General features: G+C 36.9%; 1 protein-coding gene across 1 annotated transcript; it reads left to right on the top strand.

Annotated features, from left to right (window-relative positions):
• Positions 1-1,445: 1,445 nt before the first annotated feature.
• Positions 1,446-7,353, top strand: LOC306864337 (ras-related protein Rab-38-like). The gene is made up of 3 exons (XM_079408301.1): positions 1,446-1,711; positions 4,377-4,657; positions 5,526-7,353. The coding sequence occupies exons 1-3, from the start codon at positions 1,501-1,503 to the stop codon at positions 5,676-5,678; spliced, it is 645 nt and encodes a 214-aa protein (XP_079264427.1). The 5' UTR covers positions 1,446-1,500; the 3' UTR covers positions 5,679-7,353.
• The last annotated feature ends 7,717 nt before the right edge of the window (positions 7,354-15,070 follow it).

Raw genomic sequence — 15,070 nt, 5'->3', positions numbered from 1 at the left:
GAAATGTTTTTTTAAGCATCAAATTAGCATATTAGAATGATTTTTGAAGGTAATTCAGAAGTAATTCAGCTTTGCCATCACAGGGATAAACTACATTTTAAAAGATATTAAAATAGAAACCGTTTTTTGTCTTAATAATATTTCAGTGTTGCTGTTTTAATGTATTTTTATCAAATAAATGCAGCCTTGGTGAGCATAAGAGACTTAAAAAAATTACTGACCCCAAACTTTTGAACGGTATAAATGAACAGATTATGTATACATAAAGCAATATATATGAATGCAGGGCAAATATAATAATTCAATTTGCAGATCATTTCCTTTTTTAATCCACTCAGGCTTTTGTTCCAAATCCATACACACAGTAGATGAGCCAAAAACAAAATTCCCATTCTTATTACACTGTGGACATGATACTTACACACAGGGCATTACAGTTTTCATAGACAAAGCCTATAAACCACATGAAAGTCTCCAATTAAAGATAGGATTTTTGTATGAACTTAAGTTAAACTGTTTAGACTTAGTAGGAATGCACATTGTACCTACCAACAGACATCTATTCTTTTAATCGATGTGCAATATTCTTCTTGAATAGGTGTAATGTACTAAGGTCACATGTTTGCATGCAAAGCAGTGCCATTAGCTGAAATAAGTGCTTAATGTTCTTTTGAGAACTTTTGTACATTTTCTAAAAGTCGTTTGCATTTTTCGCTCTTTGCCTTTTCTGACAAGACATTCATAGAATGTAGGTTTCAGCCGTGTGTGCGTGTGATGTATTTTTCTACTAACTATTTGTGCTGATTCAATATGATGGTCATAGTGGATTAAGCTTTGTGACAGTGGGACGAATGTAGCTTGCAATATTTCTGTTACTTCGAGGTTTTAGTTATGGTGTGGATAAGCCTTTTTTATTTCTCTTCAAAGCGTGTAAAAATATTGGTTTTACCTGAGTGTTATTAAAGGGGACTCAATTACAAATGTTTTTACTTTAATCATTATATATAGATAATGACCCACGACTGGAGTTTGCGTGGTTGTGTTATTTTCACAGTTTCCATGATTAAGTGTGGAATGCAGTTCCACCTCCTCTATAGTCTCTCCTTTACGTACTTCTCTCTCTCTTTATAGACAGACAGACCGATCGATCGATCGATCGACAGACAGACAGACAGACAGACAGACAAATAGATCGACAGACCGACAGACAGACCGACAGACCGACAGACAGACAAATAGATCGACAGACCGACAGACAGACCGACAGACAGACCAACAGACCGACAGACCGACAGACAGACAGACAGACAGACAGACAGATAGATAGATAGCTTTGTGTCTGTCATCATGAGTCAACAAACTCTGAATGGCAGGATATTTAGTGCATGAGCAAACAGAGTTTGCCCGACAGCTGGTCACAAGTTTCCCCACGCCCTGGGCGGTGCCAGTTTAAGTTCAATGACAGATGACTAGTTAGTGTGATAAACTCTGGACACACAAATGTCCTCAGCGATGCATAGCAATCAGAAAGAGCATTTGTACAAAATCCTTGTCATCGGTGATTTGGGAGTGGGGAAGACCAGCATCATCAAACGGTATGTGCATCGGACGTACTCCACTAACTACAGAGCGACCATCGGGGTGGATTTTGCGCTCAAAGTTCTGAACTGGGACTCGGAGACGGTCCGGCTGCAGCTGTGGGACATCGCAGGTAACAGAAAGTAGGCTATAGCAGTGTGTCAAAGCCAAGACACGTGTCCGCATTTATTAAAAAATATGCTGGAATGCAAAATGTGCTTTTGTTTTTAAGTAGCATACAACTTAACTCGCGTGATGGAAATGGGCAACTGTAAGTTATTTTACCGTTAAAAATGTATATGCCTATTTTAAAAGAAAAAGTTTCATAGTTTTATTATTAAAAGTTTAAATTGGACTACCTTTAATTTCATGTTTTTCTTTGTAATATTATTTAATAAGGCATAATTTAAGGTTCAAGGTAAAATATTGGCATATTATCATTTTTATAAGGGTAAATCGAGAAAATTTTGTAACGTTTATAAATTGTTAGCTATTTTCCCTTACGAAAATTAACCAAAGTTTTACTACAAATAAAAAAAACAGGGTAACCACGGTTTTGCTACACTAACCATGGTTTAACCATGGTATTTGTAGTAAAACTATGGTTATACAAATGTTAATCATTCCGCCAAAAACATGGTTAGGCTATACTACACCTTTACTATAATAAAATCATGGTTAATTTTGGTAAGGGTTGGTTTTGTAAGGTAGAGATCCGTGAAACTTTAAAGAGCAGCTCTATGTCAATATCAAATTAGTCCATTACGGCTTAACGTCGTTCAATTTAATGTCAGTTGATCTTGTTCTGCGACAAAATATCCAAAACCAGAAGCTTTTGCTCGTTCCTGTTCATCGTCCTCCTCACGTGTCAGGCACGCGTCACTGAGAACTGGATTTCCGAAAAAATCTCTGTAAACAAACCAAGTGTGTCTTTCCAGCACTTACTTACAGTCTTCGGTAAATTTCACTTAGCACACCTGCTCGAAACATCAGCACATTTAAAAACAAAAAGACTTTGAGAAACATAACCAATGCTGTTCTTAAAGATGTTTACTTATTTAATAGGCAATATAAACGTATGTATATACCATGGTAACTTCAAAATAACATGGTACAGAGTTATTCTTACTACTGTAGTAATTAGTATACTGTATATGAAGCTAAATCTTTCTGTCATTGTTTGTTTGTATCACTAGGCTAACTGTGGTAACAATGGTACTTTAGTGACAAATTTTAATAAATGAAATAGCATACTTAGCAAAAACAAAAAAATTTTTTGAGGAAGTCTAATAGTTAGGATAAGGTGTATATGAGGCCTAATGCATCATTACTATACTGTTCTCATAAGGACTGGCTTTTTGTTAAACTCTCATCCTGACATGACTCAGTAGTCATGCATCGTCATAAACTCCTCGTGGGCTTCATAAACACCTCATTGCTGCCCGGGAAGTCATCTGACATACAGTTTCATGAAGTGAAACATGCTGAGTTCATTTTCCTTGCTAGTGACTAATAGTTTTCATCAAAAGCACACACATTTTGCCAAGTTGTCAAGTTAGGTGACTAACACTTTCTGTAAAAGGGCATTCCCATTCAGTCAACCTATAGCAGCAAAAGCTCTTATTCAAACCTGAAAATTGCCTTCGGTTCATAAACACATTAAGCAAAGGCAAGCATTATTTAGACTTGATTGATGATTTATATTATAATTCGTTGTTCATATTTCATTGTACAACACCTGTGCGATATCTCAAACGGTTATATGGATTAACAAAACCAATACAGCATTTCTTGTTTCATGGTCCATCATGTGCGAAGCAGACTGCTGTCAGACCCACGGAGATCAACACACACCTCTTGATTCTAATTTTGAGCAAATAACAGAACAAGCTGAGAGAAACAGCTGTCCTAGGGAATGTTGTATAATGCTGGCAGCCCAGATGAGTGGCTGCATTCAGTCAGACAAGAGAAAGGCGCACAGATGGAATGTGCCATTAGCTGGAAAAGTCAGTCGTAACGAGCATATTCGATTGAATAAGAACAACAGGAAAGTTTGCTGTGGATACTAGTCAAGGAGGAGGATGCACAAAGAATTGTAAAGAGTCATGGGTTCTTCACCAGTAGATTCATTATACTAAATGTAATCATGCCAGATTTATTCAGCTTGAAAGCACAGGCTCTTTCTTTGAATTTGAGACCATGAGCTGCTACTTAAAATATCTTACTATGTATAAGCAATTTATGCATTCAGCATAGTGTTTTTGGACGTTTTTTAATACTTAAATACTTAATACTTTAATTCAGTGAGAACACATTAAATTGATCAAAAGTGACAGTAAAGATTTTCATTTCAAATAAACGCTGTTCATTTGATCTTTCTTTTCATTGAAGAATCCTTAAAAAAGTCTGAAAAAAGTACAACTGTTTGCAACATTAATAACAAGAAATATTTCTATAGCACCAAATCAGCATATTAGAATAAATTCGGAAGGACCACGTGACACTGAAAATTGGAAGGGCTGCTGAAAATGCAGGTTTTCCATCACAGGAATAGATTTTTAAAATATATTAAAATAAAATAAAAATTAATAATATTTCATAAAATTCCTTTTTTTTTTACTGTATTTTCCACCAACCAAATTCAGCTTTGGTGAACATAAGAAACTTCTTTCAAAAAACATTAAAAAAAATTTTTTACCAACCTCAAACCTTTGAAAAGTAGTGGCATTTGACTTGTTGTGTCGTGCTTTTCCCAGTTGTTTTATACCTTTTTTCTCCCTCTCCATCTGCACTGGAAGGTCAGGAGCGGTTCGGGAACATGACGCGGGTTTATTACCGGGAGGCCATGGGGGCGTTCATTGTTTTTGATGTCTCCAGACCCACCACGTTTGAGGCTGTCTCCAAATGGAAGGAGGATCTGGACTCAAAATTAATACTTTCAAATGGCCAGAGTATCGCCACAGTGCTCCTGGCCAATAAGTGCGACCAAAATAGAGACTTTCTGACTAACAACAGCCTGAAGATGGACCAGTACTGCAAGGAGAATGGATTTGTGGGCTGGTTTGAGACATCTGCTAAGGTAAGGCATAATATTTTGGTATGATTTTAGATGAAGCAACAGTAATGACCGAGAATATTTGTGTCTGTCTACAAAATAACCTTTAGTACCTACTAATACCATGGTAAATTGATATGCTATTGTAGTATAGTCACTAGAAAAAGACATGGTATCAAGATAATACTGTGTTTTGTTTGTTCGTTTTTTATATGCACACTTGTATTATTTGGAGTGCCATGTAAATTCCTTGGTATGTAAATATAGTAATCATTTATAGAGAGATCTTAGATTTTAAACTGAGACCTATTGTCTATCTAACAGATGTAATACATTTGTTCCGCAGCTAAAAGTGTTGGGAGAGTTACAAGACTATTTTGTTTGTCATGTGATCTCGACATGGTAGCTACCACTAGCAAGGACCACCTATATGTATAATAAAATGGCTTTTCTATCCCACTGACAGTGGTCTAATAAATATATTTGGCAGAACCTGTATTGTCAGAGCCTTTAGTGCTTGATTAAAGCTTCTGATTGAAGGTTATTAATATTTGCATGCTAATTAGACTTGCCACTCACATGCAGAGCAGTTGCTAAGGGGGAACAGGAGAATGGACTGTTGGTCCATTGGGATGGTCTCATTAAATCCAATATAGAGCTTTCAAAGGGATTTATTTATTTATTTCAGCACCTCTATCCATTCATCCTTAATGAAGAGTCCAATCAGACTTCAATTAACCTCCATCTTGTTGCATTTTTATGGTTTTAATAATTCATTACTGTTCACAGGTCAAGTTCAATGGTATCTTATTTCCAAATGATCAAATCAAACTATCTGAAACCTGGTTGTCAAAAAAATGTTGAATGTATGTTCTTTCTCTCTGAATTTTAGGAAAACGTCAACATTAATGAAGCTGCCAACTTCCTTGTGAAACACATAATTGCCAGTGAGAATGATATCTTGAAATCAGTGATTCCAGATACCATCTCTCCTCAGCTCCACTCTGATAAAGAAATGACCTGTGCTGCATGTTTCAAACCCTGAGAGAAGGTGGCAGCAATCTATGGCAGCAGTATTGGTGGTCCTTGGACTGAAGAGGATGACATTTTCACACCCTCATCCCTCTGATTCCAGCACTATGGTCAACCATTGATGAGCCGCAACCACCTCAGAGATCTGTCCGTTAGTTACAGCATTAAACTACGGACACTTTGAGCTTGCACACAGAGTAAATGTATTTATGTTTGAAGCTGCATTTTTTGTTTGTTTGTGTTATTTATGTCTAACAAAACCTGGGGAGTTCTGGACTGGCATGCTTGACTGAACAAGATGAGAGATTATAGAACTTCTTTCTGACAGACCCAGACAGCTGCTTATGTTTTCAGAAACAGAAAGGTTTTATCAGTATGTACATCAAAAATATAGTTATTATTTCTGGTTCTGGTGGACTGAGTTTTAATAACCCCATGTGTTATATGAAAAATAACATTATACTTTTTTTGACTGTCTTTAATGTGCAACACCCATGTCAAGACTTTCAGAAGTGATTTGCTTCTGCACTTCAGCTATATTCCTGATCTAATGTCACTAAAAATTTGAAAGATGTGTTGAGTTTGGGTTATGCATTTTCACTTTTGAAACAGGCGGTTATGCTTAAGTTTCTTCACAAACCATGATTTGCTACTTTCTAATTGGTGGCAGGTAGTATTTGTGGGAGGGGAATATTCACTCTAGAGAGCATTTGATTGGACAAAAATCAGTGTCATTCAGGATGAGTCATCAATATTTTGCTTTGGTTTACTCATAAGAGACAGCAGTTCTTTTTAAAAACTGTTTATTTAATTTTTAATTTTGTCAGAGTTGCCATGAAAATTCACATATTTTCTAAATGCTATTGTTATTGATGTTATGAAAAAAATTAAGTCTGCCTTCATCCAATCAACAACCAATGGACAGGGCATTTAACCAGAATTAAAACCAGTTTACTATGAGTATGCATATTTTACCATACTGACAGAGTTAAAGGACTGTTATGCTGGGATAAATACTATGGGCTTTTTATGGGTTTAATTTACAGGATATGAACATGCCTTCTGCAATAACACATTTATAATTAAGTTAAATGTCTCTTAATTTTTTGCACAAAACACATTTTCAAACTATATCTGAAAAAGAGAGCCGCCAGCCTCTTCCCTCATCCGCTCTGTCTCCTTGAACATCCTGGCCCTTCTTATCTACTGCCATCCTTCCATTTCATCCCTTTTTTCTCTCCTATTTCACTCTCTGCATCTCACATCTCCTTTGCAGTGATTCACTGTATGACTCATTGACATTATATAAACCTCCCATGATTCCCTACATCACCATGTGCTTTATTCAAATCCTTTAATGTGCATATTGATCTACTGCCTTTCCATATCCATCTGCACCTGCTGCAAAAACTGAGTTTTTATTCTCATTTATTATTTGTCTGTGTGGGAGGTGTTGTGTTTTGGGATTGTATTGTATCGCTGAATATGTATCCGTAAGCTATTTCATCAAGATATTGTCAATTTATAAAGAAACACTTTAAAATATGAAAGTCTGTTTTGTTTTGTAAGGTTTTACAATATAATGTAACAAAGAAACATATTTATGCTATGGAAAATATTCAAAGAAAAATGTGTGTATAAAGTGTACATTTAGAGTAGCTGAATAAAATAAAATCCCTTGTTTTGTTGACTGACTTCATTCTTGCAGGATTAGCACTACTAACATAACAGTTATCATCACCAATTATATTTAAATGGGTGTATAACAACATAAACGTGATGTCTCGGGTGGAATAACGGGCTGTGGGAAGGTTAGACAAATTACAGCCTTGGAGTTCTTTCCACAACTATATTCAACTCTGTTATCACCATGACAACTGCATGACACTTTTTTTTCTTTTTTGCCTCTGCAGGCTATACTTTTGTGTTTTGATTCCTTATAGAGCACGAGGAGGCACTTCATACCAGGTTCCTGGAAGTCTACTCTGCTGAAACATTTATAGATGCCCAAAATTCAGACAATTCACTTAGAACTAGTGCTGTCAAACGATTAATCGCGATTAATCACATCCCAAGTAAAAGTTTTTGTTTACATAATTAATGTGTGTGTACTGTGTATATTTATTATGTATATATTTAAGAAAAATATGTTAGGTTTATATATTAAATATATTTATATATAATATAAATTATATGAATATAAATATATACATGTAAATATTTTCAAAACATATACTTGACTGTGTGTGTATTTCTATATACATAATAAATATACACAGTACACATATGTAAAAAAAAAAACTTATTTAACTTTTATAACTTTTTATTTATATTATTTTGGATGTATGTGATTAATCGTGATTAATCGTTTGACAGCAATACTTAGAACACATTGATTTAACTAATAATGTGCCTAGCACTCAGAATGAGGATTCTAGTGTGTTTGTTTATTTGTGCTGCACAAGATGTTCATGGATGAGGGCAACATTGATATGAGAACCTCTGTGTCCTACTAATGGACTGCATGACTGCATCTGCTTTTCTCGCAGGAATTAGATTTGGACTACCACAGGTTACTGGAAAAACGCATAGGCCTGCCGCCTGCTCCTAGTCATATGAGTGCCATTACTCTGCACATAAGAGATTGAGCAAGAAGAGAGAGAGAGAGAAAGAGAGAGATGAAAAGTAAATTACTATTATTCTCAATGACTCATCAAACTAGCCTGAGATATTCTAAACATGTTTTTCATTTTTCTCTCCAAACTGGCCAGTTATTTGGTTGCTGTTATTTGGGCTGTTAGTCACGATGATGAAGTTATTCTGAAAGTAAAACTCCTGAAAAAAAAAATCTCCTGGAACAAGGTCACCCTGACTGGCTGCAGTGGCTGGGCATATACTAAGCCTACAAAGAAAAAAAAGGGAAGAAGAAGAAAAAATTAATTCTGTGAATTGAGCCTATTTGATTAGTTTTTGGGCAGTTTAATGTTCTGAAGTTATAACAACTCATACGTCAAAAACTTCTCGTTGCCCCAAGGAGCTTAACAGGGGAGTTGGGGTTGGTTGTTAATGCTGGGGACTGTGAGTCATTCAGATGTTTTAATTTATAAACCAAAAAGATTCATTCAGAAACCTTTACGCAAAGCGTTTTTTTCGTTGTTACTTTAGTAGGCTGGTATTTTTGCGTTATGAACACAAAATGAGTAACATAATTGTAATTGAGTATGACAATTAGCCTAAATCGTGAGGCTTCAAATCCCATTCAGACTCAAAAAACAGTGTGACTCGTTTAGTGAATCGGGTGTATCTACTGGTTAAGTCACATTTTTTAAATAATGTTAAAATTGTTTAATATTTACAAATTAGATGTTGTACTTATCAACTGCTTAACAAATTGCTTGTCGCTGGGATCTTATCGTGTTACATAGGCTATAGCATGTACGTCTGCAAGATGTCTGTTAAAGATCACTTGATCTGGAAAGCATCTGCTGTTCACAAAAATCTGACAGATGTCAGTTGTACATACATTCTAAATCATAAACATCTTAAAGACATATAATATACATTTATTTGACATCTGATAGGAAACGTCCTATAGACGTAGCCCTAATGCAGATGAGCAAACGCTCTAAACAATATGTCTTGCAGATGTAGCTAAATGCAGGTCAAATAGACGTCTCCATGATATAAGTGTGCAAATCTAACTTGACAGATGAAAATTAAAATACCTTTTCAAGGTCATGCTACTAAAGAAGTCATTTATTCTAAATAGGCAATAATAATAATTGCACGTCGTAAAACGTTACATTTTAAGTCCTTTCCAAACATTTTGCCTAGCCTACTTAAAATAGTTCCTTTCGTTGTTACAGTGATTTCAACAGCAGAATATAAGCATGCTAAAATAATTTATGCACAGGAACTAGCTTTGGAGGCAGACTGCTTGTTATAAGTTTCGGATTCCAGCGAGTGAGCGAATGAGAAGGATTGTGGGTGAGAGAAAACGAGTGAATGTGACGGCAGGAGTGAGGGTGTTACTCCTCTCTAACTGTGACAGATACCAGCTGCAGATTCCTCCTTAGCGCTTCATCAAAAACAGTCTAATTAAACAGCCGAATTAATTTGCTGAAACATCCCGTGCCTTTGTCGATTTCTGCAACTCTCGCAGATACGCAGAGATAAAGATGATAGAAGAAAATCGAGTTGGAAGGGTGAAATTTTGCACATCCTGCGCAGGATGTTTTTAGATCAAACAAGATGCTTAATAACATAATTGGCATCCGGGTGGTGCTATTGAAATAGAATAGAGGAGCTTTAAATGTGGAGTTTATGGGGGAGTGGACATTTGCATGGCTACCTATGTTTATTAAAAGCTCTATGCGCTTCTCTTGAGCTCTCTGAACACTTCACATTAGCTTTGCCGGAGAGAGCATCCCACACACAGACACCCACACAGCCGCTGAATCTCTCTCATATAGAGCAACATTCAGTCACTCACACACACACCCAAATGGTTAGATGGAGATGAGCACACGTAAACATCCTCCCACTCTCATACTTTGCATTGTTCAGATTTATAGAGATAGAAATCGCCCTTTCTTTCTCATTACTTTTCCCCACACTGTGGCAAAACCGTGTACATGATGTACTCAAAGGCACTTCAAGGATTGTGATGGTACTGCCATGATACGTCCAAAAATGTATGCACTGCTGTGGTATGTGCTAAAATAAACATGGTTGCTATTATGATGCATGGTTGCTGTATGTGTTAAAACATGCTGTAGAAATATCTAATATATAACAATACTTATTACTATTATTATTATTATTATATGCAATAAATGCATACACATATACTGTAGAGGTATATGTGTATGCATCTTGCATATAAAAATGACCATGAAACAACAATTATAATTATTATTGTTGTTATTATTAAACAAAATGTTAAAATATAAAACAATAATAATAGTAATATATTATTACATATTATTAATAATATCAAATATATATACACACACACACACACACACACAAAGGTGCAAAAACAGAGATATCTTGCCTCTAAAAGTGGCAATATGACACCGCAGTTTCTAAAATGTGTCCTGATCTTATCAGTCAGTGTATATATATTTATATATTTACGTAAAGTATGAAATGAACATGAATGAAGGTCAGAATGTATTTTCTTTCAACCGCAGAAAGACGTCAATACACACCATTTTTCAAGTCCACCCATGTTAATCTACTCTCCTGTCTGATTTGTTTGTCGGACAAAATGTCAGATTCAGTGTTATGATTGGTCAGAACGCCTGTCAATCAAACTCCATGCGAAGGGTCAATTTGCACTACTTGCACTGCTCTAATAGAAATGTGATATTTGATCATTGTTTTAATGTTTGTTTGTGGTCTTTCTTGTTGGATCAGCTGAGTTTAAATTATAACACAAGAGCTAATTTACTTTTAAACAGATGCTTTGATCTCTGAACTTCATAGCACTTTACTATCCAGATGTATGAGAGCTGTGTGGGCTTAGGTGTTTAAGAAGAGCCAGATATTGTCCATTATGATACCCATTCTCTTCTTTTGTCAGACTGTTAATCGCTTTGACTGGTATTAGCAAGAAAAACACTGACCTAGTTAGTGGGTGGATGTGAGCAGGGCTGATGGCTTTAAAATGCTTTTTAAAGAGATTCATTCATTCAATTTAAACTTCCAGTGTAAAGCCATTATCAGGGTCATTAACAGCATTTTCTGATAACTAACATTAATTAATGAATTATATCATCTTCTTTTACTTGACTCAGTAAGCAACCACCCTAGCAACCGCTCAAAACAACCTAGCAACCACTTTGCAATCCTAGCAACCAGACAGAAACCTTAGCAGCCACTCACAACACATTAAAAACCATATAGTAACCATAAAATCCACCCAGAACATCCTAGCAACCTAAGAGCATCCCTAGTAACCACATAGAACACAACACCTTAGCGACTCTAGAATCCACTCAGAGCAAGCAAATACAGCCACCCTGGCAGCTGCATGACAACCCTAGAATCCACCCAGAACATCCTAGCAACCATAGGGACTGCATAACAACCCTAGTATCAGCCCAAACATCTTCAAACAGAAACCTTAGCAACCACCCTGAACACACTAGAAACTGCATAGCAACCCTGGCATCCACCCACAACACATTAGCAACCACATAGCGACTCTAGAACCCTCTCAAAACACCCTAGCAACTGCATAACAACCCTACCGTTCGACTACAACACATTAGCAACCACACAGCGACTCTAGAACCCACTCAGAACAACCATATACAAACCCAAGCAACCACACAGAACACCCTAGCAACCACTCACACCACCCTAACACCTGCATAGCAACCATAGAATCTACCCAGAACATCCTGGTAACCTAAAAGCCACCCTAGCAACCACTGCAACGCCCTGGCAACCACCCACAAACAATCGTGGAATGGAGTTCGACTCGAGTCATTCATCATTTTTCAGAAAATCTATAAATCTAGTTCCACTCCTGTTGCATAAATGACTTATTTATGCAACAAATAAATTTATGTTTAAAGATGAGGAGGAAATGGAGTCATGATGCAGGTTGTGTCTGTTATTGGATCAACTCTCAGGAGTATATCAGGAAACAATGAACAAACTTCCTGTCTGCTGTCTGAGGCTTTTGACAGCCCTCTAAATGTATGTCAGTCAAAACACGCTGCTAACACTTAAAGTGCAGCGCTGGAGGATGTGTGATGATATCAGTCAAGCACTCAGAGCACAGGACTTGATTGAAGACCGAAATCTTTATTGCTGAAGTGTGTGACATGCCTGTTTGCCTGAATGAAATCTATCAGTGTTAGGTAAACCCTTCAAAATATACTTCAAGGATTATATATCCTTTGTTAGTTTGGAAAAACCACAGATTTGGTTTCAAAATGATGTATTCATATTGTCGAGCTTCATATTTTGAATCTCATTGATAATTTTCAGTCCAACAAAGTTGCAGGGATCTCTATTGTGTGTGGTTTTCTTCAAACGCCAGGTCTGTCATTTCCTTTAGGCAAGACTAGCACACCTCCTTCCATCATTAAGTAGGACATTTGAAATAGACCCCAGAGTGGACTCTCAACGGACAAGAGTGAATCAAGAGCAGCCAGTGCTCAATATAGAATATAGATTCATGTTAAATGAGGTACAGACAGTACAGTATGCCTGCACACGCAGTCAGAGCTCAGAGAGCACATCTGTCCAATATAGGCTGCCTGTTGAGAATTACAACAGCTCTGAGGCCAGTCTTGCTCTGCATTTAGTACTAGATTAAGGGAAGAATGTCTGTAGTAAAATAAATAAATTAATAAAACTGAACTTCCTATACAAACGGCATTCACTCTTCAAAGCTTATCATTTGTACGTGTTTTTAAGCCTTGCCAATTTAAAAATTCAAAAGAGTTTAAAGCATTCAAACAAAAGACGCGGAAAAGCTCGAATGAGTACTCGCACGCCGTGCTCGGTGCGCACGCAGAGAGCCGCGTCTCACAGTCAGCAAGACTGAACCGAGCTCTCCTTCGCGTCCTCCTGCACCTGAACGAACAAATACAAATCGCAGTTTAAACATGCAAACAGAAAAGGATGTGAAAGAGCCCAATTCAGCACAGGGCGCACGCAGAGAGACACGTCTCAAATCGCGTCAACACCGAATTGGCCTCTTCTTGCTCTTGTACCGACATATACAAGATTATGTCAAAATACCCGCCTTGGTGAGCATCCACGGAACAATATCCAGGGGTCGTGGTTGGATCCAGATCCAACTCCTACCCATCTCCACCCCCTGATCCATATAAACCCACCCCATCTCCACCCCTAAACCTACCAATCTCCACCGCCTAGATGTGGATCTACCAAGCCCCCTGGATCTTGTGGACTGCAGCGAGCCCTACTTGTAATTAGTTAAGAAAGAAATTGTATGTGCTTCATTATATTGGATGCATTGTCTCTTAAAGTGACCGCGTCTAATTTACTAGAGCTGTCGGTGTCCTTAATGTCAATCCAAGAAAATGAAAGGAATAATCACTGCTTTTGACTGAATTACTTTGTAGTTTTAACAATAATTAATCCACAGTCAAACCAAAAATTATTCAGACACCAGATCTAATTGTTTTAATTTGATATTTTTTACTAGTGGGTGCAGGACACTATAGTTAATTTATGTAAGTGAGTATAGCAAAATAAAGTAAACAGTGACATCTTTTACCCAAAAAATCTTCATATAGTGGACTACCAGTCAAAATGATTAAAAAATTGGGGCCAAAATGTTTCAGACACTTTGACCTGACCATGTTTTGTTTAAGTGTTTCTTCTTTAATTGCTAATGCGACGATCTTACTCCACAGACTGAACTAAATTAAGCATCGCTTGGTAACTGGTCAACAAAGTATTGATAGTTGTGTAAATATTGTCATACTGACAGTTGTCTGAATTTTTGGTCGATTGTAATCCATTACATACCTTTCTATCAAAGTTATCTGGCATTATAAAGATTCATTTGTTCTGACACAGTTTAACTCTTCTTATCATATTTTATTACCATTTTCTAAACTATAGCAAATAAACAATGATAATGTGAAGGTGCCTGAATAAATTTTGGTTTGACTGTATATTACATTTTTACAGTGAAGACTATGCAGTGCTATTTTACATTTGATTATTCGGTTTCTGTACCTGCAAACCTACAAAGTTGAAAAAACTTAAACATTGTGTAAATAGCACAAATAAATAAATAGAATGAACATACAAATTAAACAATTTCAAACAGGGCCCACTGGTACAACCTGCACCGTAAACCCCAGCTACGGCCCATTGTGAACCCGAGACAGTGAGACTACAGTCAGACCCAAGTGACCAAGAAAAGAGCAGCTTTTTCCACAAAACACAATAACAGTGTCATGGCCAGAGATAATGCTTTACATTGGCTGCTCTAGTGACTCACTGGCTCCAATAAGCTCATTCCTGTCTGCCTTGGCCTATTCATCCACTCCATGGCACCAGACAAAGTCAGTGGGGGTGGCATTCTGTCCTAGATTTTATGGTTATGTTGCAGGTTTATGAGGTCCATACAGTGGAAATGTGTAATGTTTAACTCTGTTTAGGTCACTGAGGGATCAGAAGACAGCTAAAATGACTTGACTCAGTCTACATCCAAACGTTTATGAGAGAAACAAGAACCGTCTGTAGTTTAGGTTTAGTGGATTCTTCATATAGAGCAGAGGTGTAGTAATCAGCTCTTTCCTTTAATTAGACAGAACACCAGTGAATGAGAGAGGACATAATGTGTCCCGTTCTGTTCTGTTTGGCACTCTTGGGCCTTGCCCTCCAGACATGTCTAATAGGAAG

Source organism: Barbus barbus, assembly GCF_936440315.1.
Source record: "Barbus barbus genome assembly, chromosome: 45".
Lineage (NCBI taxonomy): Eukaryota > Metazoa > Chordata > Actinopteri > Cypriniformes > Cyprinidae > Barbus > Barbus barbus.
Note: the sequence above shows the minus strand (reverse complement) of the source record. Positions and strands in the feature narration are given on the sequence as shown.